Below are 23,637 nucleotides of genomic sequence, written 5' to 3'. Positions count from 1 at the left end.
GTAAAGAATCCGCGTTAGTATTTTGCAGCCGTGACTTATTAAACTGATAGTTCGGTAATTTTCACATTTGTCAACACCTGCTTTCTTTGGGATTGGAATTATTATATTCTTCTTGAAGTCTGAGGGTATTTCGCCTGTTTCATACATCTTGCTCACCAGATGGTAGAGTTTTGTCAGGACTGGCTCTCCCAAGGCTGTCAGTAGTTCTAATGGAATGTTGTCTACTCCCGGAGCCTTGTTTCGACTCAGGTCTTTCTCGCAGTATTATATCTCCCATTTCATCTTCATCTACATCCTCTTCCATTTCCATAAAGTTGTCCTAAAGTACATCGCCCTTGTATAGACCCTCTATATACTCCTTCCACCTTTCTGATTTCCCTTCTTTGCTTAGAACTGGGTTTCCATCTGAGCTTTTGATATTCATACAAGTGGTTCTCTATTCTCTGAAGGTCTCTTTAATTTTCCTGTAGGCTGTATCTATCTTACCCCTAGTGAGATAAGCCTGTACATCCTTACATTTGTCCTCTAGCCATGCCTGCTTAGCCATTTTGCACTTCCTGTCGATCTCATTTTTGAGACGTTTGTATTCCTTTTTGCCTGCTTCATTTACTGCATTTTTATATTTTCTCCTTTCATCAATTAAATTCAGTATTTCTTCTGTCACCCAAGGATTTCTACTAGCCCCTGTCTTTTTACCTACTTGATCCTCTGCTGCCTTCACTACTTCATCCGTCAAAGCTACCCATTCTTCTTCTACTGTATTTCTTTCCCCCCATTCCTGTCAATTGTTCTCTTATGGTCTCCATGAAACTCTGTACAACCTCTGGTTTAGTCAGTTTATCCAGGTCCCATCTCCTTAAATTCCCACCTTTTTGCAGTTTCTTCAGTTTTAATCTACAGGTCATAACCAATAGATTGTGGTCAGAATCCACATCTGCCCCTGGAAATGTCTTACAATTTAAAACCTGGTTCCTAAATCTCTGTCTTACCATTATATAATCTATCTGAAACCTGTCAGTATCTCCAGGCTTATTTCATGTATACAACCTTCTTTCATGATTCTTGAACCAAGTGTTAGCTATGATTAAGTTGTGCCCTGTGCAAAATTCTACCAGGCGGCTTCCTCTTTCATTCCAGTCACCCATGACTATTAAATTTTCGTCTCCCTTCACAGTCTGAATAATTTCTTTTATTTCATCATACATTTCTTCAATTTCTTCGTCATCTGCAGAGCTAGTTGGCATATAAGCTTGCACTACTGTAGTAGGCGTGGGCTTCGTATCTATCTTGGCCACAATAATGCTTTCACTATGCTGTTTGTGGTAGCTTACCCGCATCCCTATTTTCCTATTCATTATTAAACCTACTCCTGCATTACCCCTATTTGCTTTTGTGTTTATAACCCTGTAGTCACCTGACCAGAAGTCTTGTTCCTCCTTCCACCGAACTTCACTAATTCCCACTATATCTAAGTTTAACCTACCCATTTCCCTTTTTAAATTTTCTAACCTACCTGCCCGATTAAGGGATCTGACATTTCACGCTCCGATCCGTAGAACGCCAGTTTTCTTTATCCTGATAACGACATCCTCTTGAGTAGTCCCCACCCGGAGATCTGAATGGGGGACTATTTTACCTCTGGAATATTTTACCCAAGAGGACGCCATCATCATTTAACCATACAGTAAAGCTGCATGCCCTCGGGAAAAATTACGGCCGTAGTTTCCCCTTGCTTTCAGCCGTTCGCAGTACCAACACAGCAAGGCCGTTTTGTTTAGTGTTACAAGGCCAGATCAGTCAATCATCCAGACAGTATTACACACATATGCTATGTAGTCAAAAGTAGCCAGACACCTGACTGAAAATGACTTACAAATTTGTGGCGCCCTCCATCGGTGATGCTGGAATTCAATTAGGTGTTGGCCCATCCTTAGCCTTGATGACAGCTTCCACTCTCACAGACATACATTCAATCAGGTGCTGCAAGGTTTCTTGGGGAATTCCAGCCCATTATTCATGGAGTGCTGCACTGAAGAGAGGTATCAATATCAGTCGGTGAGGCCTGGCACGAAGTTGGCATTCCAAAATGTCCCGAACGTGTTCTATAGGATTCAGGCCAGGACTGTGTGCAGGCCAGTCCATCGCAGGGTTGTTATTGTCATGTAACTACGACACCGCAGGCCATGCATTATGAACAGGTGCTCGATCGTGTTGAAAGGTGCAGTCACCATCCCCGAATTGCTCTTCAGCAGTGGGAAGGAAGAAGGTGCTTAAAGCAATGTTTACTCTCCTTACACTGAGCGAGGCCTCATTTGGTATTTACCGGTGTGATGTGTGGCTTACGAGCAGCTGCTCAACCACGAAATCAAAGGTTTCTCACCTCGCGCCTAACTGTCATAGTACTTGCAGTGGATCCTGATGCAGTTTGGAATTTCTGTGTGATCATCTGGATATATATTTGCGTATTATTACACATTACGAACCTCTTCAACTGTTGGCGGTCTCTGTCAGTCAACAGATGAAGTTGGCCTGTACGCTTGCTGTACATGTTCCTTCATGTTTCCAATTCACTATAACATCGGAAACAGTGGACCTAGGGATGTTTAGGAGTGTGGAAATCTCACATACAGACGTATGACACAAGTGACACCCAGTCACCTTACCATGTTCAAAGTATATGAGTTCCATAGAGCACCCCGTTCTTCCCTCTCACGATGTTTAATGACTACTGAGATCGCTGATATGTAATACCTGGCAGTTGGTGGCAGCACAATGTGTCTAACATGAAAAACACCTGTTTTTGGGGGTGTCCGGATACTTTTGATAACATAGTGTAGATGAAGTGTTGAATTGCAGGCAGACACAGTGCACCACTGCAGTTGAGCCGTGGCACCCTGTCACAGTGGCCATAATTGTGTGAATGTATGAAATATTTGGCATTCTTTTTCATTGTGCCTGTTTGTGACTCAGTGTCTCGTCTACGAGTAATGTAACAATGTATCCCTTTCGTATAATATTGCTGTCATTTCAGCCTTGACTATCCATTGTTTAATTTATTGGATGTGTATTATATAATGTCCAACATAATTTGACTGTGCGCTAACAGAGATCTAACGTTTTTTTTCCATCAAAAAATAATTAACTATTTGTGTTTTTGGGGGGAGGGGGGGGGGACGACAACAACTTAGTTACTTCAAAGCCATCTGGCATTTGAAGACAGTGCTATTTAGACATCTGTACACTGCACTGCACTGTCTTTTTACAAACCTAAGTTCTGTGGTTATTTTGGATCTGCGGAGAGGGCCACATTCGTAGCACATCGTTATGAGTGAGTGAGTCGAGTCACACTAGCTTCGGCAGATGGTGATGGCTTGCAAACTTTGCTTTGAACTGTAGCACATGAAATGCAAAGATTTGTGGCAGCCTCACGCTACAATATTGTGTAGTGCTCTTCTGACCTGCAGATATGCACATTTTTAAAAAGAAATCCAATACTCTGGGGCTGAACATAGCAGGGCAGATGGTTTACCATTGCCTTCTTCTGACCTTTTATGAAGTGAAGTGTCACGTATGTGTCTGTGTCCTGTGGGTGACTGATGAGTGTGTGTATAGTGGGGTGTTGGATTTATCTTACAGACGAAGGGGAGGGACAGGGTCAAATACCGTGACGGCACACAGCATACGACTCTCGAATAGCATCGAGGGGGACACCGTGCTTTTAACATCCCTGTCTGATGCGCAGATCGCTGTTCTGTGTTACAGGCTCTCATTTTGTGTGACCCTGCAGAGAGGTTTAGAATTTAATCTAGAACACTGGAAAAAGACTGGTGTGAGGAACCTTATGCCATTATCTCTCCTCCCCGTGCTGGCCAAATACTGGCAGTGAACATTTCATCCACTGTCAGGATTCGAACTGACATATCTCCTAGTCGGGCGCCACTGCACGAGAGACCTCACCTACAGAGGCAGGCCACACGTTGTGTATTTACTCTCTAATTGAGATTAAATGTCATTTCCTATGCAACGATGACACGATCTACAGAATCATTCATTTGCAAACTTGTCACATATCTTGTCGTCGGTAGGATTCGGAGCTCTTGGCAGATTTGTGTGGATGCAGTGTCAGAAGTTCAATTAAAAATCCTTCATATTCCTCACTGGATCTGCTAACTTACCATTAATGCTACAGAGAAACTGCATGGGGCTCTGTACGAAGGCTGTTTAAAAAGTATCAGACTGTTATTTACAAAACCAATCTCCATTCAGATGCAGTTGTTTGATGCTATTCACCTTCAAAGCAGTCCCACTCAGCTTCTTCTGCACGCTTCTCCCAACTCCACTGCCACTGTCAGAAGCATCACCAGAAAGCCTCTTGTGGTACGGTGCACAGCTGCTCCGTCGAATTCTGCACAATGTCTTCCCTGTCCTGAATTACGGTCCCTTTCAGAGACTTTTCCAGTTTATAGAAAAGCCGAAAGTTGCTAAGTACTAGGTCAGAGGAATAGGGAGGCTGACAAACCACACATTGTTGCGTTTTGCCAGAAAGCTCTGAAATAATTGAGAATAGTGAGCGGATACACTATTGTGGTGAAGGTGCCAACTGCACACAACCCAAATCTGGGTGTTTGCATCTCACTGCTTCACGAAGGCGACGCAGAAGTTCTCAATGGTACTTCTTATTGACATTAGTGCCTTTTACTGGGTACTTGTGGTGGACCATGCCACTAGAGTAAAAAAAGACAATCAGCGTGACTTTCACATTGCTACAGAACTGCCTCTGATTTTTTGGGTCTCGGGGATGACAGATGCTTCCATCGGGACTGGAACTGTATTTGTGGGTTGTATCCATAAATGGAGGACCCATCACCAGTGATTACTGTGTTGAGAAAGTTAGGATTGCTGTTGACAGTATCCAGCACATCCTGGGTGATCTTCAGACGAAGTAGCTTCTGCTCATTTGTTAGCATCTTCGGCACGAATTGTGCTGAAATCCTTCAGAGGTCCAAATGTTCCATTAAAATGAGATGAATTGATTCAGTACTAATTTTAACCTCGTCCACAAGTTCTCTGATTGCGATTCATCCTTCCTACATCACCGTGCTCCTTACGTGATCGATAACGACCTCATTGCGGATATTGAGGACTCACCTGATTGTGATTCACTCTTCACTGACGGGTGGAAATCTTTGAAGCGCTTGTACTGTTCCTTTAACTGTTTAGTACACTTGCTTTATCTCCAAACACTTGTCAGATCTTGCAGATCGTTTCAACTTGAGAATTGCCAAATTTAAAACAAAATTTAATGCAGTAACATCATTCCACTTCTGTCATTTTTCCCCATTGCACAAACTCCAATGACTACCACTTACACGTTTTCACTTGTCAGGTGCTAACCAGTGACTGGTTGTTTCCGCAGTTGTGAAAAAAATCAGGTGTGTGCACTACATAACCTGCAAACATTATTTTAATCAGTTATCAGGTGCCACACGCGTGTGGTGCTCTGAACTGTATCAGAACAGTTCCAGTAGCATGTAGTTGTGTATCCAACCTTGTGATATCTTATCAGCTAAAAATGCCATTCTAACATAACAATGGAAAACCAAGCTGACTAGCTGAAAACCTCCATCTATTCAAGTAATGGGTCTGGTAGCAGAAATACACTTTCACAGGTAGTGGTCAGCACATTTCAGCTTGGCTTTTCATTACCTTATTACATTATATATATTTATATTATTTATTTTATTCCTTCCTTCCTAAAAATCTACCCTCCTGTGATTCTAAAGCAGGTCACACATTGTATTAAACAGGCTCTGCATAATACTTTTTTTTTCTTTCTCCTCCAAATTCTTAACTCTAATAATGCAGTACTAAAGATATTAATATATACTGTATAATTTAACAAATAGAATATATAAAAATCCCAATTAATTAGGAAGCTTTTGGTGGTTTATTTGGCTATATTATTGCCTTATTGAATTTTGATAAAATTTATTTTCTGTGCCATTAACTAGTTTTTAAGCTCAAGCAGGCTCATTATAAAATGGGGGTGTTACAGGAACGTGTTCATGGTGCTGGCAGAAATAAAGGAAGTTTAGTTACCAGTAACAAAAATGTTATGAAACGAAAATATTATGTTTTACAATATTTAAACTGCACTGCTTCAAATAATCCATCGACAATTTTTTTCTGATAATGTACATTTTGCGTGATTTATAGAACAGATAATGGATTTAAGTGAACATTTCAAGCTGCAAGTTTGTTCTACATTGCCAATATATGTCGTAATATTGATCAAAATGTTACCCAAAACATAAATAAATGGAATAAAATATTTACTACATAATTATTAGAGCGAATGAATTACTATCATATGTGAAGCAGCTGTTATTTGTGGGTCCGCGGCAACATAAATAACACAAGGCAAAACATTTCTGAGTAATCAGTAACTGTCATTAAATTAACAACAGAATAATAATTTGTGCACAAGGATGACTTTTAAATAGGTTGTTTTGGTGTCAGGATCTCCTAGAAATTCTTGGAGAAAAAGTTCTGCATTGATTCAGTTTGTTCATTCAGGAGTTTTTGAGGTGACTCCAGCTTGCGGATGTAAGTCTTTAACTGGTCAAGGACATCCCTTGTAACCCTATGTCAGCAATGTACAGCACAGAAAAGTTATCACCGATTTCACGAGTGGAGTATTCATCACAGACATTGGGTGACACAAAGCTGAACTTCTTTAAGTGTTTGAGTTGGAGGGCATCCGTGCATTCTCGGAAGGGGGTTGTACAATTTCTCTGTGTTTGTCCTATATGGAAGCATAAATGGGAGCATGTGAGCCTAGTTGCACATACATAATGGAATATACACAGCTATAAATGCTTACAAGTGTGCAAAACTTAAGAACAGAAATAACTTTTTCACGGTGTGTCACTGCCAAGTAACAGACACTACCGCTCATTAATTTCAATACACCTAATACATGACATCTAGTTCTCTGTAGATAAGGTCTAATACTGTAGGTATGGTTGAGGAAGCAAAGGAATAGTACAACATTTATACACATGTCATGATTTTTTTTGTGGTCATCAAGATACTATAGTATCCAACCAAGAATGTTGTGTATATAAACGTTATGTAGCTATCTGATATCTTTGTTTACCTGTTTGCTGACGGAGGCCACATTTGGTGCATCTGTGTAGGGATGTAGTGATGTGGTTGGTGTATGCAGTGAATGGCAAGCGCTGCTTCGCTACATAACATTTAGTTCCTGCACTTCAGTTCTTCATGACATTGAAGTGTGCACATCGCTAGTATGCCTTCACGAGTGGAGATAACTATAAAAAAACTTGCTGCAATTGTAGCACTTAGCCAAGTAGGTTTATCTATTCACCAAATTGCGAAACAGTGTAGTGAATGAACAGTGGGAGTGCAATACACCCTTAACCGCCAGAAGACAACAGGTTGCAATGAGGACATAGCATGACCAGGACGACCTCGTAAAATAACTAAAAGTGATGATAAATATATCAGAATTACCAGTAATACAGATACAAAGCAGCACCCCAAATTCATTCAGAATTGGTAGAAATGAATATGACAACAATATCTGTTGCAACAGTAAAAAGGAAACTGACTGAAGCTGGCTTTAAAGGATGTATTACCACAAGAAAACCCCTTCTAAGACCCATGAACAAACAGAAGATACTTGAAAGAGCTGGAAAACATTGTAATTGGACATCGGAAGAGTGGATGAAGGTGTTGTTCACCGACAAATCGAAATTCGACATTTTTGGAACCAGAAGAAGAATATTTGTTTGCCAATTTGTAGGGGAAGGGGTAGCCCAGCGGGGTGTTCTACGTACAGTTAAACACGGTGGAGGCTATATTAAGGTTCGGGGATGTTTTGCCAGAGATAGAATTGGTGACATCGTGAAAATAGAAGGATGTATGGATCATAAGCAGTACCACCGCATACTTCAGTATTGTGCAAAACGAAGTGGATTGCACTTAATAGGAAAAGGGTTCACCTTACAACATGATAATGACACAAAATATCAGTCGACATACTGAACGAACTACATTGCATCAAAGGAAAAACAGAAAGTGCTGAATGATATGGTATGGCCATCCCAAAGCCCCGATTGCAATCCCATTGAAATGGGTCTGGGATGAAGTGGACAGACGCATCAGGGAAGTTCATATATCCAGCAAGGAACATCTCTGGAATATTGTTAAGGACGTGTGGAGTCATATAGATTCACAATACCTACAAAAACCGATTGACTGCATGCCTAGAGTTTGTGACACACTCATTAAATCCAAAGGAGGATACTTTGATGAAAGTAAAATATAATGATTTTGATTGTATTATATACGAGTAACATTGCAGTGGGCGTAGTTTGTGTAGTATGCGTTTCTGCCACTAGGCGTGTATAACCCAACTTTTTACCAGTTCAGTGCCACCTGTTTTGTCGACCTGGCTTGTTCTGTTCACCTGCAGTGATTGTTTTTGCTGGTGTTCTTTTGTTCTTGTTTCGTTTTTTATGATGGCAAGTTTAATTGAACAATGTGCAGCTGTGGAATTTTTTCTGCGCGGTAAAAATGCTGCTGAAACTATTTTAATGTCGAGAACAGTTTACCGAGATGACGCTATTGAAAAAACTCGAGCATACGAGTGGTTTGCACGATTTAAAAATGACGACGTGTCGATTGCTGACAAACCTCGTTCTGGATGTCCATAGACTGACCGAATAGATGAAAAGATTAAAAAAATTTGAGAGCTTGCGCTCACACTGTCGGCAGACAATGGATTGACTGCCAGAGATTAGTGGATTAATTTGGCACGCAGTTCAGTGAATTTGTGGCAGACAGGAGACTGGTTCTTCCACAATGCGCCTGTACACACAGCCATCTCTGTTAAACAGGTTTTGGCTAAAGACAACGTGGTTCTGCTGCCCCGTGCACCTTACTCATCTGACCTAGCTCTGTATGACTTTTTCTTATTTCCACACATGAAAAGGGGCATTAAAGGGCACTGATTTGACAACATTGAATTTGAAAAATCTCTTAAAAGGACGTCATTTTTAGACTCTGGAAAACATTCAAAAGAATCTGACTGATAAGTTAAAGGCCCTACCAGTTGAAGCCTGTCAGCACTGCTACCGAGACTGGGAATGGTGAGTCCACCACTGTGTAGCTACAAAGGGAACTACTTTGAAGAGAACAGAATTGTTGTTTGGCAAAAAAAAAATCAATCTCGTTTCTTTTCTCACACACCTCATATACCACTCAGTGAATCTGTTAAATTGTATGATTTTACAGTTCAGTAGATATGACATCATAAACATTGAGATGCATGGAAACTAGCTTTTCTGAAAATGGAGCTGTTTCGTAATGGGAGTTAAATTCATTAACAGAGCGACTGTTGTGTTACCGCCATCAGCCACAGCAGAGCCTCACGTCTAATGCCACTTGCCACTTGCCAGGTATGTTTAGTATGACCAACTGTTGCAGCACCATGTGGAATATGAATAAAAGTATTAGACGACTTGCTCTTCATCAGTCATCTCTGCTGCCAACACTTTTGGAGGCATCTCTTTCATTCTGTCATTGAAATTTTGCTGTACTCCACATATGAGAAATACAGTGACTGATTAAAACATGCACTAATATTTGGGATTTTTTTTAAAAATAAAACTCAGTTCAGAATTGGAATATTTTATAACACTGAAACAGTTTTGCCACATCACTCTATCATCTTTGGAAGTTCATTACCGACTTATAACTCAGATAAGCAGACATCAGTACCTTCCTCAGTTAAGCATAATGACATAATATATCACAAAATGTAGGTTGTCTAAACGATAACCGTAGCGTGATATCATAGCAGATCAATCTATATTATTAATGTGCTGTCCTGGAACCTGGTACCAGTTGCAGCGTAGGAGCAACAAAAATTCATTTTTCAATATTTTGCATAATTATTGACCAAATTTAAAATGGTTTCATAATTTACTCATTAAGAAGTATAATCTTATGTTAAAAGTTTAACACAGTGAGGCAACTATTACACTTAGAAACAGTGTGTTGGTCTTGAGGCACATAACTGACAACACACACATATGTTAACTTTGTTCATCCAGTATTTGAGACTGAGAGCACTAAGAAACACCCAACAAGCTTTACACACAATTTCAAACCTTTATGAAACATTTTTCCTGCTGACACTCCCCACAAAATGCTGAAAGGGAAAAAAAGCTTGGTGCTCACTATACGCTCACTGTTTAGGCAGTTAAACTTCAGCATCAGACATGACCTTTTAATTTATTACTTCTTTATTACTAACTCTTATTCAAAACACAGTTTGCAGACAATATCCGCAGACATCACTGAATGCACCTGCAAAATTATGTCATTGCACAACACACAGCTCAGAGGATACGATGTCATAAACAATGTGGTTCATGAAAAACTACCTTTTTCTTAAAATGGAGCACAAATTACTCTGACTGTATTCGTCCAGTGTTTCATAGTGAGAGTAGTTAGTGACTTCAAACTAACTTTAAGCATAATTTCAAACCTTTCCCAAACTTATTTCTCACTTACTTGCTTAAAGGCAAATATTTAGCATATTAACTAATTTGTAAAGTAATTGGACATTTGAAGCTGTTTTGTGCGTGGGAGTTTGATTCTTTAAAGAATCAGGGTTTTACTGGTTCACTCTTGAAGTTATCAGGCTGCTGTTGTAATTATTGCACACACTAAGTACATTTTGAAATGTTCAGTCAATGTGCTTCATTGTGGAAGGTGCCGACACCAAGAAGAAATGCAAATGATAAATGGGTATTAATTGGACAAATATATTATACTAGAACTGACATGTGATTATGTTTTCACACAATTTGGGTGCATAGATCCTGAGAAATCAGTACCCAGAACAACCACCTCTGGCCGTAATAACGGCCTTGATACGCCTGGGCATGGAGTCAAACAGAGCTTGGATGGCGTGTACAGGTACAGCTGCCCATGCAGCTTCAACAAGATACCACAGTTCATCGAGAGTAATGACTGGTGTATTGTGACGAGCCAGTTGCTGGGCCACCATTGGCCAGACATTTTCAATTGGTGAGAGATCTTGAGAATGTGCTGGTCAGGGCAGCAGTTGAACATTTTCTGTATACAGAAAGGCCCGTACTGGATTTGCAACATGCGGTCGTGCATTATCCCGCTGAAATGTAGGGTTTCGCAGGGATCGAATGAAGGGTAGAGCCACGGGTTGTAACACATCTGAAATGTAACATCTACTGTTCAAAGTGCCGTCAATGTGAACAAGAGGTGACCGAGACGTGTAACCAGTGGCACCCCATACGCCAGTTGGCGATGGCGAATACACACTTCCAATGTGCGTTCATCGTGATGACGCCAAACATGGATGCGACCATCATGATGCCGTAAACGGAACCTGGATTCATCCGAAAATAGACATTTTGCCATTCGTGCACCTAGGTTCATCGTCAAGTACACCATCGCAGGCACCCCAGTCTGTGATGCAGTGTCAGGGGTAACCGCAGCCACGGTCTCCGAGCTGATAGTCCGTGCTGCTGCAAACGTCGTCGAACTGTTCGTGCAGATGGTTGTTATCTTACAAACGTCCCCATCTGTTGACTCAGGTATCGAGACGTGGCTGCACGATACGTTACAGCCATGTGGATAAGATGCCTGTCATCTCGACTGCTAGTGATACGAGGCCGTTGGGATCCAGCACGGCGTTCCGTATTACCCTCCTGAACCCACCGATTCCGTATTCTGCTAACAGTCATTGGATCTCGACCGATGCTAGCAGCAATGTGGCGATACGATGAACCGCAACCACGATAGGCTACAATCCGACGTTTATCAAATTCGGAAACGTGATGGTACGCATTTCTCCTCCTTAAACGAGACATCACAACAACGTTTCACCAGGCAACGCCGGTCAACTGCTGTTTGTGTATGAGAAATCGGTTGGAAACTTTCCTCATGTCAGCACGTAGTAGGTGTCGCCACCGGTGCCAACCTTGTGTGAATGCTCTGAAAAGCTAATCATTTACATATCACAGCGTCTTCTTCCTGTAGGTTAAATTTGGCCTCTGTACCACGTCATCTTCGTGGTGTAGAAATTTTAATGGCCAGTAGTGTAGATGCTGTAACAACTGTGGGCATTGGTTATCTTTGAGATTGTGCGCATTAAGTTGATGTTAGTCAAGAATGCCTCTAAGGCGATAAAGGTGCCATTATCATCACCTCACCGAGTTTGTACGAGTTCGTGTAATGGGGCCATGAGTACGTCAGCAGAGAACTAACCACTGTATACGATTGTTGGCAGAGGTGATCACGGGAATGTACGGTCACAAGAATACTGGGCTCCGGACGGCCACACGGCCCTACTGAGAAGAAAGACCCTCGCATTTGGTGTACTGCTCTGGCGCATCTTACTGCATCTGCAGCAGCAATTTGAGCAGCAGTTGGCACCACAGTGACACAACCAGCTGTTAAAAGTCTGTTACTTCAAGGACAGACAGACGCCCTGTAGTGTGCATTCCACTGACACCAAATCGCCGCCATTTTTTACTTCAGTTGTGTCAAGTGAGAGCTCGTTGGCGTGCAGGGTGGAGTTCTGTTACATTTCCTGACGAAAGCCGGTCCTCCCTCGGTGCCAGTGATGCCGTGTGCTGGTTAGGAGGAGGCCAGTCGAGGACCTGCAACCGGCCTCTCTGCATGATAGACACACCAGACCTACACCTGGGATTATGGTCTGGGGTGTGATTTCATAATGGCAGCAGAAGCACTGACTGCAGATTTGTACGCCAGTCTTTCGATTTGATCTGTTGTATTGCCACCCGTGAACTGAATTCCAGGTGGTGTTTTCCAAGAGGATAACACTTGCCCACACACCACTGCTGTGACCCCAGATCTACATCTACATCTACACGATTACTCTGCAATTTACATTTAAGTGCTCGGCAGAGGGTTCATTGCACGACAATCATACTATCTCTCTACCATTCCACTCCCAAACAGTGCGCGGGAAAAATGAACACCTAAACCTTTCTGTTCGAGCTCTGATTTCTCTTATTTTATTTTGATGATCATTCCTACCTACGTAGGTTGGGCTCAACAAAATATTTTCGCATTCGGAAGAGAAAGTTGGTGACTGAAATTTTGTAAATAGATCTCGCCGCAACGAAAAATGTCTTTGCTTTAATGACTTCCGTCCCAACTCGCTTATCATATCTGCCACACTCTCTCCCCTATTACGTGATAATATAAAACGAGCTGCCCTTTTTTGCACCCTTTCAATGTCCTCCGTCAATCCCACCTGGTAAGGATCCCACACCGTGCAGCAATATTCTAACAGAGGACGAACGAGTGTACTGTAAGCTGTCTCTTTAGTGGACTTGTTGCATCTTCTAAATGTTCTGCCAATGAAATGCAACCTTTGGCTCGCCTTCCCCACAATATTATCTGTGTGGTCTTTCCAACTGAAGTTGTTCGTAATTTCAACACCCAGGTACTTAGTTGAATTGACAGCCTTGAGAATTGTACTGTTCAACGAGTAATCGAATTCCAACAGATTTCTTTTGGAACTCGTGTGGATTGTCTCACACTTTTCGTTATTTAACGTCAACTGCCACCTGCCACACCATACAGCAGTCTTTTCTAAATCGCTTTGCAACTGATACTGGTCTTCGGATGACCTTACTAGACGGTAAATTACAGCGTCATCTGCGAACAACCTAGGAGAATTGCTCAGATTGTCACCCAGGTCATTTATATAGATCAGGAACAGCAGAGGTCCCAGGACGCTTCCTGGGGAACACCTGGTATCACTTCAGTTTTACTTGATGATTTGCCGTCTATTACTACGAACTGTGACCTTCCTGACAGGAAATCACGAATCCAGTCGCACAACTGAGACGATACCCCATAGGCCCGCAGCTTTATTAGAAGTCGCTTGTGAGGAACGGTGTCAAAAGCTTTCCGGAAATCTAGAAATACGGAATCAACTTGAGATCCCCTGTTGATAGTGGCCATTACTTCGTGCAAATAAAGAGCTAGCTGTGTTGACAAGAACGATGTTATCTGAAACCGTGCTGATTACGTATCAATAGATCGTTCGCTTTGAGGTGATTCATAATGTTTGAATACAGTATATGCTCCAAAACCCTACTGCAAACCGACGTCAATGATATAGGTCTGTAGTTCGATGGATTACTCCTACTACCCTTCTTAAACACTGGTGCGACCTGCGCAATTTTCCAATCTGTAGGTACAGATCTATCGGTGAGCGAGCGGTTGTATGTGATTGCTAAGTAGGGAGCTATTGCATCAGCGTAATCTGAAAGGAACCTAATCGGTTTACAATCTGGACCTGAAGACTTGCCCGTCTCAAGCGATTTGAGTTGCTTCGCAACCCCTAAGGTATCTACTTCTAAGAAACTCATGCTAGCAGCTGTTCGTGTTTCAAATTCTGGAATATTCCATTTGTCTTCCCTGGTGAAGGAATTTCGGAAAACTGCGTTCAATAACTCCGCTTTAGCGGCACAGTCGTCGGTAACAATACCATCGGCACTGCGCAGCGAAGGTATTGACTGCGTCTTGCCGCTTGTGTACTTTACATACGACCAGAATTTCTTTGGATTTTTTACCATATTTCGAGACAATGTTTCATACAATGTGTTTACATGTTGCCTTGGCCTGCTCGATTACCAGATCTGTCTCCTGGCGGGCACGCACGGGACATCATTGGACGACAACTCCAGCATCATTCACAACCGACATTAATCCTCCCTCTATTGTCCGAACAAGTGCAATAGGCGTGGACCTTCGTCCCACAAACTGACATCTGGCAACTGTACAGAATAATTCTTACTATTTCGAATGCTTGCATTCAACATTCTGGCTTCTGGCAGTTACACTGGTTATTAATGTACCAGCATTTCACATTTGCAATGACTTATCTCATGCTTACATTAACCTGTGATCTTGTAGTGTTAGTCACTTAAATACGTTACCTAGACAAATGTATTCCCGAAATTTCATTAATCTACATTATTTTTTTTTTTCTTTCCCATCAGTGTATGTACCACAGTTGCTGAAAAAATCAGAAATCTTTGTGAATTATATAGTGTTTGAATGAAATCATAAATCTTTGTGAGCTGTATCTGATAATGGCTGAACTTTTTTTCCCCCTAAATATTCTCACCTTTACTATTAGATCGCTGTTCCCTGCAGGTACAGCTGGTGCGCCGAAGGCGACGCACCGTTTGTGGAGCGCCGAGATGGGGGAGCGGGAGGCACTCGCTCCGACGTGCTGCTGGCGTCTTCCACGTCTTCTGTGGCGACGACTGATACGACCGGGACAGAAGGTGCAAAAGATGCAGAGGTCAGGGCCTCGACTGACAGCCTCGAGGTATGTTTCCTGCTCTGAGCTTTACCTTATCTTGTCTCTCGCCAACTTGGAAATTACTGATGTCAACTATCTGTTTAGAGAGGCACCCATTCCCCCTCTTTTTTAATAGGATTAGCATTTTGTCGCTATTAGACATTACACGATTTTCCAACGGAGTGCACCATTAATGTTGATTTATTGCAGAACTGTGGAATGTGCCATATTCGTAGGTATTATGACATGTTTGAAGCCCAAAAATCTCTGTAGGAATAGCCACGAATACCACAAATGTGGATCTCACTAGACTCGACTCTCTCTCTGTGACCTTTTCTGAGACAGTTCTGTCATATTTGTTGTGTTATTACTGACAACCACTTCTCAAGATTGGTAGCTATGTTAATCTTTGTAATGCTACTGTTTTACTGCACGAACTGCGGAAATGTAGTAAGCAATAAACCTTATTCCTTTCACCAAGGTTCAAAATTGTGTGTGCAGGTTGTTGGAAGTCGCTAATGAGGTCCCCAGTCGTGGGCTCAACTTTATGAAACAGTCTATACAGTGATGTAGGTTTAAGATCCCAAGTATCACGCCTGCAGTCATTCACCGTGGTGAGTTCCCATTTGCAAGTAATTGGGGAAAAGAAATTTAACTTTGCTTGACCCTCAGTATTGTTAAAAAAGTATTATGTTGTAGACTGGTTGCATGATGTAATGTATAGCGTAAGGCCTTCTTGTGCGGACTGTCGTAGGTTCAAAACTTTTTGGGTACTTTACAATTTTTTTATTTATTATTATTTTTAAATCTTTATTAAAATGGCTTTGATCATAATTTTTATTCAGTTAATTAGTCTAGGTGTGTTTTTTTTTTTTTTAATTCGATTCTTTTGTCACATGTTAATCACCATATGAATTTTTCATTCGTTCTTCTTCTTCCCCCCCCCCCCCCCCCCCCTCCTCCCACCCCCCCCCCCCTCCCCTCCTCCCACTCAGAATTTTTGTGATTGTGAATAAATTTGTACTTAAATATTTTAAAATGCTGATCTATCATTTAAAAAAACAATAGACAAAATAATCTATTTATGTTGATTGTGCAGTGATGTCAAAAATGTATTTTTTGTTAATAGATGTGCATTTTTTTGGCTGTTAATTGTCGTACAAAGCATAGCCTAAATTCCTATTGTATTATGGGCAGAATAATACAGATAGAGTTAAATGAAAGAAGCGGGTATAAGTAAAACAAAATCCAACAAAATGAGGAATACAAATAATAATCCAGAATGCAGTTATGTGGATGAAAGAGAGGATGATAAAATGAAAGAAATTCAGTTGAAATTAATACACAAAATTAATTAAAATTACATGAACAAAGATTTCAGTTGGAAAAAGAATGATAGAAAGCAAAATGAGAGCAAATAAAAAAGTTGATACAATGATTAAAATGACGTGACAAAGGAATAAAAATAATAAATTACATTTAAACCAAGTAATTAATAAAAATAGTGATAAAAGTTATTTCGACAAAAATTTAGAAAAAAAAAGGTTAAAATACCATACTTTGAACACACAACTTCCTGAACATGGAGGCCTTCCCTGTCGATTATATTAAACATCCAGTTAGTATGATACTACTTTTTTAGTGTTACTGAGCATTATGCAAAACTTTGAAATTTTTTTTCATCAGTTACTCACAAGCTAGGGCCCACCTGGCTGAATGGCTGCAGGGTGACACACGAGAGATCTTAACCTGCATCACTGTATAGACAGCTTCAAAATGTTGATCCCACCAATGTGCACCTCTCTGTGTTAAGTGTTGTCATCCTCAAATACTGAATGAATAAATTCTGGGTATTTGTGTGCTGTCAGTCACGCTGCCTCGAGACAGGCGCGATTTCTAATTGTAATACCCGTCTTATTGCGTTAAACTTTTAACATAAGGTTATCTCGTAATGAGTAGATTGTGACAGCATTTGAAGTGTTTAAATTCTGTAAATAGTACGTGAAATATTGAGAATCAAATTTTTGTTGTACCTCAAAGCTTTCAGATAGGCAACCAGCAACTGGTGCTGGGTTATGGGATAGTCACTTAGTAAGATAGACTGGTGACCTTTGCGACTGAACCGAAGAGTTCGTACCAAACAGAACACAGCTTGTTGTTATGAATGGAGTGGTATCTTATGACATAAAAGGAGTTTTGAGAGTATTCCAGAGGAACGTAATAGGACCATTAGTTTGCACAGTTTATACACTGACGAGCTGAAAGATTACAATCACTGACTGATGCGAGATTAACTTCCAGCTGGCGGTGTTGTGGACAAAGGATATACGAGAGGGGCCTTAAAGAAAGAAGAAGAATGAGAGTTTGTCACCATTTGTAGATGTAGTACAGAGTTCAGAGTTCTCTTACAAGTTTTTGACTGATTAGGCGCTTTAAACGTGCTGAGACAAGTGTCAAAGACTACCCTTGTTTTGGATGCCGTGCAACCTCGCGAAATGAGAAATACATTGAAAAAAATCTGGCAAAAAATTGACTGACTTTGAGTGAGGATTTGCACGTGAGACATGTTGCTGCTTTATTTTTTTCCATACCTTCTCAAACAGGAGCAAGAATCCGTGCGCATGAATCTATGCCAGTACTTGAAGACAGAGACTAAAAGTGATGTAAACTTTTGAACAAAGTCATTACAAGAGAAGAGAGCTGGTGTTACGCGTATCTGCATCTGCATCTACATCTATACTCTGTAATTCAGAGGGTACCCTGTACCAGTAGTAATCGCCTACTTTCCTTTTCCACTTGTGAATAGAATGAGGCAAAAACAACTGTCTGTGACTCCATATAAGCCCTAATTTCTCATATGTTATATTCGGGCTCCTTACAATGTATGGTAGAGGCAAGTGTGTCAACCAAACAAGCATCAAGCCAGTGGAGGGCTCTCAACTCTACCACACCAAAAATACTGAGGCACGTAAGGTCAAATGGGAAGATAATAATCATTATCGTTTTTGATATTCATTGAATTAGGCGGTGGGAATTTGTACACACTGGCCAGACTGTTAACCGGCAGTTTTATTTGGAAGTTAAAAGAAGTTTGTGAAAGGATGTGCAGAGGAAATGCCCATAACTTTGCCGATCAGGTGACTCGTTCATTTGTCACGACAATGTTGCCGCACACGTGGCGTTAAGAGTGACCCAATATTTGGCATCTCAGGGATGGTCTGTCATTCCCCAGCCTCTGTGTTCGTCAGACCTAGCCCTGTGCAACTTTTTCCTATTTCCTCGAATGAAAAATATGCTAAAAGCGAAGCGCTGTGATTATGTGGAGGCACTGTAAACAGCTTCACAGAGGGCACTGGATGATATCAAAGTTGAGTTCCAGATGTGCTTCACATTGTTGGGAAAAAAAGACTTGCAAGTGCATCATGTTGAAGGGAGAGTACTTTGAAGATGAATGAAGGAATTTTGTGAAAATATTCATGAATAAATTTAAAAAAAAATTCCTGTTGTGCCCACACGATTTGTGGGACAGGGACAGGAATGGGCCAGTCACAAGTGACCTTCTGTCAGATATAAAAATGAATAACTTGAGAATGAAATGAAATATTGTTCTGCTCTCAGTTTTAAGTAAATTTTTTTGTGTCTTATCTATGTTTCATGCAGAATTGTTGCAGTCATGTTCCAAACGTGGACCAGCGTGCTACTAAGCAGCTTCCCCAAATGGCTTGCAAAGATTGCTGATGGCTTAAGGAAGTTATGACATCAGAAACTACCTCCCCCACCTGTGTAGGTGGCAAAACGTATTACTGTTAGATTACATTATGAAGCTTTGGATACAGTAAGAACTTTAAATTCTCTTGGAGGAACTGTCTAGAGTGAACTAAAGTGGATTGATAACATACAACTAGTTTTTAGTGGAGATAGGCAACATTCTGTGGTTTAGTGGGGGAATCCACTGGAAATATAATTCATGCAAAAACGAGGTACCATATAAAACACTCTTGTGTAGTATCACCGATTCTGGAACTGTTAAGCAAGTGCTGTTAATAGATGGAAAGGTAAGGAGAATCCAAAGGCAATTGCACACGTCATCACTGGCTTGTGGAGTAAGTGTGATGGTCCATAGCAGATGCTACGAGATGAGAATTGTGAATTGTGGAGAGGATTAGTGATAAAATTCTGAAATGGTATTTTCCAAGAAGATCAAAGAAATGTATTGATTGCTCCCAGGTACATCTCATGAAATGAGAGAAATGGAAAAACTTGAACTCTTGTGAGAGTTCACTTATATTTTAAGTTATCTCGTTGTGACCTTCAGCTCGGAGTAGTCTGTGAACCCCCCACTTGTTAATTATTCTTCTTATCTGTACAATAATGTAAATTTTACTAAAAACCAGAACTTTGCCTCTCCAATCTTTTAAGGTATTTTTTTATTGTGCCTTTAAATACAACACACATTAAATGATAAGTGTCTTGTTATGGGAGGCCTACTGGGTAACAAAATACAAATGCTTCCTCAATACATTCGTGTATACATTAATGATATAAACTTCTGGTCATTGGTATTCCTTGACAGTGTGGCTATCGCAGAAGACACTTCGCCGCCTTTGACTACTTCGCCCTTCAAGACTCGAAGTACAACTTCAACTCTCTTTGGAACGGCTCAGAAACCAGGCGGAATACCTCCTGCAAAATAATAAAAATAAACAAAACAGGATTTGTCCACTAATAAATCTTCTTGCATAATAATTAAAACATTATATTCTGAATGTTTATTCTGGATAACAAAAATGCATGAAATTATTTATGCATGAAATTATTTATTTTATTCATCTACTTGTAGAGTTCCGTAGGACCAAATTGAGGAGCAAATCTCCAAAGTCATGGAACGTTTCAGTACATGAAATTTCAACATAAAAGTAATAACAGATAAAAATAAAATGTTTACGAACCCAAAAAAAGTCAAGCCATAAGTTTCAGTAAACACAGTCAACAATACAACATAAGAATCAGCGTAATTTTTCAAGGCACTCCTCAACAGAATAGGAGGAGTGACCCATGAGGAAACTTTTCAGTTTTGATTTGAAAGTGTGTGGATTACTGCCAAGATTTCTTAATTCTTGCGGTAACTTACTGAAAATGGATGCAGCAGTATACTGCACACCTTTCTCCACGAAAGTAAAGGAAGTTCGATCCAAATGCAGGTTGGATTTCTGCCAGGTATTAACTGAGTGAAAGCTGCTTATTCTTGGGAATAAGCTCATATTGTTCACAAGAAATGACAGTAAAGAATGTATGTATTGAGAGGCCAATGTCAAAATCCCCAGACTACTTGAACAGGGGTCGACAAGAGGTTCACGAACTTACACCACTTATTGCCTGAACTGCCCGTTTCTGAGCCAAAAATATCTTTTAATATGGGAAGAATTACCCCAGCCATACAGCATAAGTGAATGAAAATAAGCAAAGTAGACTAATATTTTGTCAAACGATCGCTTACTCCAGATACCATTCAAATAGTAAAAATGGCAGCATTAAGTCTTTGAACAAGGTCCTGAACGTGGGCTTTCCATGACAGTGGACTATCTATCTGAACACCTAGAAATTTGAACTGTGCAGTTTCATTAATCATATGCCCATTCTGTGAAATTGAAACGTTGGGTTTTGTTAAATGGTGTGTTAGAAACTGTAAAAACTGAGACTTACTGTGATTTATTGATTGTGTATTTTCTACAAGCCATGAACTTATGTCATGAACTGCACTATTTCAAATCAAGCCAGTGTTGCACACAACATCCTTTACTAACAAGCTAGTGTCACTAGCAAACAGAAATATTTTAGATTACCCGCAATTTATATAAATAACAAACAGGAGTGGCCCCAACACTGATCCCTGGGGCACCTCAATTTGACTGTACCCCACTCAGACCCCACATCACTACTAATAAATCTCGTTCATTTATGTTCAAAAGTAGTACGAGTGTCACTCAACAAAATTATTTATTTCCAGACTTTGAATTAAAATATCTGGAAAATCTCGTGTCCTCACACACTTATGGAGGCTTACTAACATTCTAACATAAAATCTTTCAAGTATTTTTTGTCACTCCTTCACATTTAATTGTGAAGTAAATAACATTATGAATAGTGATCATTGATGTAGTCAGTATTTAAATATAAGAATTAAATTAAGTTTTAATTAACATTTTAATTAAAGGTGTTTTAATGTTTGTTATGTTGACAAAATAGTTAGAGCTTAACTGTCATAACAAAACAAAGTGTAACCAAATGAGTACTATTGGTCAGTTCCATTACAATGGATATCTTCTTTCTCAATTACACTTTATGGGTTGCACATGGAATTTATTCTGTCTTACGTATTATCTGTTGATCCCTTCTTAAGTCTTCCAAAATCTCTTCTTCTACTGATTTATAAGCTGAAGCTAGTTTTGGAAGGTGTTTACTGTCCATTTTGTGAAGAAATTTGTACCAGTTTTTTTGGCATTTAGGTTATTCTGGTTTCAGTTGGTTCTACTTTTAGTTCTTGTCACACTGTTTCACTTTCATGTGGTCTGATCACGAGTAGCGTTTTGTCCTTCTTTGAAATTTCATTTTTGGATCTTGTATTTCTCCCAGTATTCTTTCTGTAGGTACCCAGCTGTCACTCCCATGAATGGAAGAGCCATAGTTTTTAAAAATTTACTCTTGTTTCTTGTCTGGTTTTAATTAAATACCCTTTGTCACTGTCTATGCCAATTTTACACCCCCAGTAAGTGAAGGGCGACACTAGTTCAATAATTCCATTTTCTCTAATCATTTTGGATTGGACTGGATCCTTGGCCCAGAAAGCCACGTCTTTAGTCTTGGTTTAAGAAATCTCATCATCATATTGTTTAAAAAGGTAATTCAGGTGGTGTGGTGCACATTGTAAATGGTCTTTTTCTTGCAAATTTTCAAGACATCATCTGCATAAAGCAAAGCATATAAGGAGGTAGCTTTGATATTTTAATACTTTTTTGTATGTGTTGCTTCCAGTTTAGCTTACTGTCAGAAATTTCTATATTAAAAAGTGAGAGAGATATTGGACACCTCCTTCTTATACTCCTTTATTTATTGTTTCATTCTTGTTTCATCTGTACTTATTATAATTTCCGATTCTTTGTATAGGCTTCTCCTGGCTTTCACTAACTTGCTGGTACACCATTTGATTTCCATTATAGTCCAAATTTTGTTATGACTTTCATCCACTAGTAACTCTCTATCAGAATTATTGAGGCTGACCTTATTTTAATTGTTGTTTGTACATTTTCAGCCCTGCCCCCTGCTGTACCTTTCCCTTTCGCCCTTACTGTCACACGTGAGGTTGGGTGATTTTTCTGTTGTTTTCAAGGTTTTTATCTTTTCTGACTTCAGTACCGATTGACTGAATGAACGAATAGCCTTTCTCATGTGGTTCTTTTTTCCCCCAAATTTCAGGATTTTTTAAATTCCAAATTTTATCTGAAGTTGTAGAGTTTTGCTGTAATACATTGTTTCTGATTTGATAACTGGGTTTGATGCTTGATTTTTGTATGTGTAGAGAGGCATTTTTTGTTGTGGATGTTTATTCTTCCGTAAGTGCCCTTCAGGTTCTGTAAACAAATTATCCTCCTCCTATTATTATTATTATTATTATATCATAACATTTGTTATAAACATACATACTGAGCACTGTTGAAAAGATTGTTGTTTTGCATCAAGACTTGGGAACTTGCAGTGTATTTTGTGCTGTTCGGTGAAACAGGTCCTCTTGTGTACAGTACACTGAAAGCATTCAACGCGGAAGCACATGTTGAACATTCTGGTTTTCTTCACTGCCACGCTGTTAGATAGGTGACGACTAGTGTACGTCGGCCGACGCTCTGACACGTCACCTGTGCAGGTGTCGGAGGAGCGCGGCATCCCCGAGGGGCGGGAAGACCCCCCGAGGCCGGCGGGGACGGACCGTGGCGGCTACCGGCCCTCTGGCAGTGGTGTCGCCAGCTGCGGCGCCCTGACGGCAGGAGCTGACGACAGTGCAATAGCGGCAGCAGCCGCCGCCGCCGGGTCTAGGGGAGGATGCTTTGTACTCAGTGCCTCTCTTGCAAAATTTGCCTCCATGGCTTCTTCCATAGACTGTAAGTAATAATGTCACCATATTATTAGAGTGAAAATGTATGAGGGTGGTTTGAAAAGTT

The 23,637-nt window shown here is 40.4% G+C and overlaps 1 protein-coding gene across 1 annotated transcript in view; it reads left to right on the top strand.

Annotated features, from left to right (window-relative positions):
• LOC124553253 overlaps positions 1–23,637 on the top strand; it is a 286,386-nt gene that overhangs the window by 81,209 nt on the left and 181,540 nt on the right. Inside the window, exons 8-9 of the mRNA XM_047127140.1 lie at positions 15,274–15,451; positions 23,343–23,577. Coding sequence (XP_046983096.1) covers positions 15,274–15,451; positions 23,343–23,577 — 413 coding nt within the window. The remainder of the gene's footprint in view (positions 1–15,273; positions 15,452–23,342; positions 23,578–23,637) is intronic.

This window comes from Schistocerca americana, chromosome 11 (assembly GCF_021461395.2).
Source record: "Schistocerca americana isolate TAMUIC-IGC-003095 chromosome 11, iqSchAmer2.1, whole genome shotgun sequence".
In the NCBI taxonomy this organism is placed as follows: Eukaryota; Metazoa; Arthropoda; class Insecta; order Orthoptera; family Acrididae; genus Schistocerca; species Schistocerca americana.
This window is presented reverse-complemented; position numbering and strand designations above follow the sequence as displayed.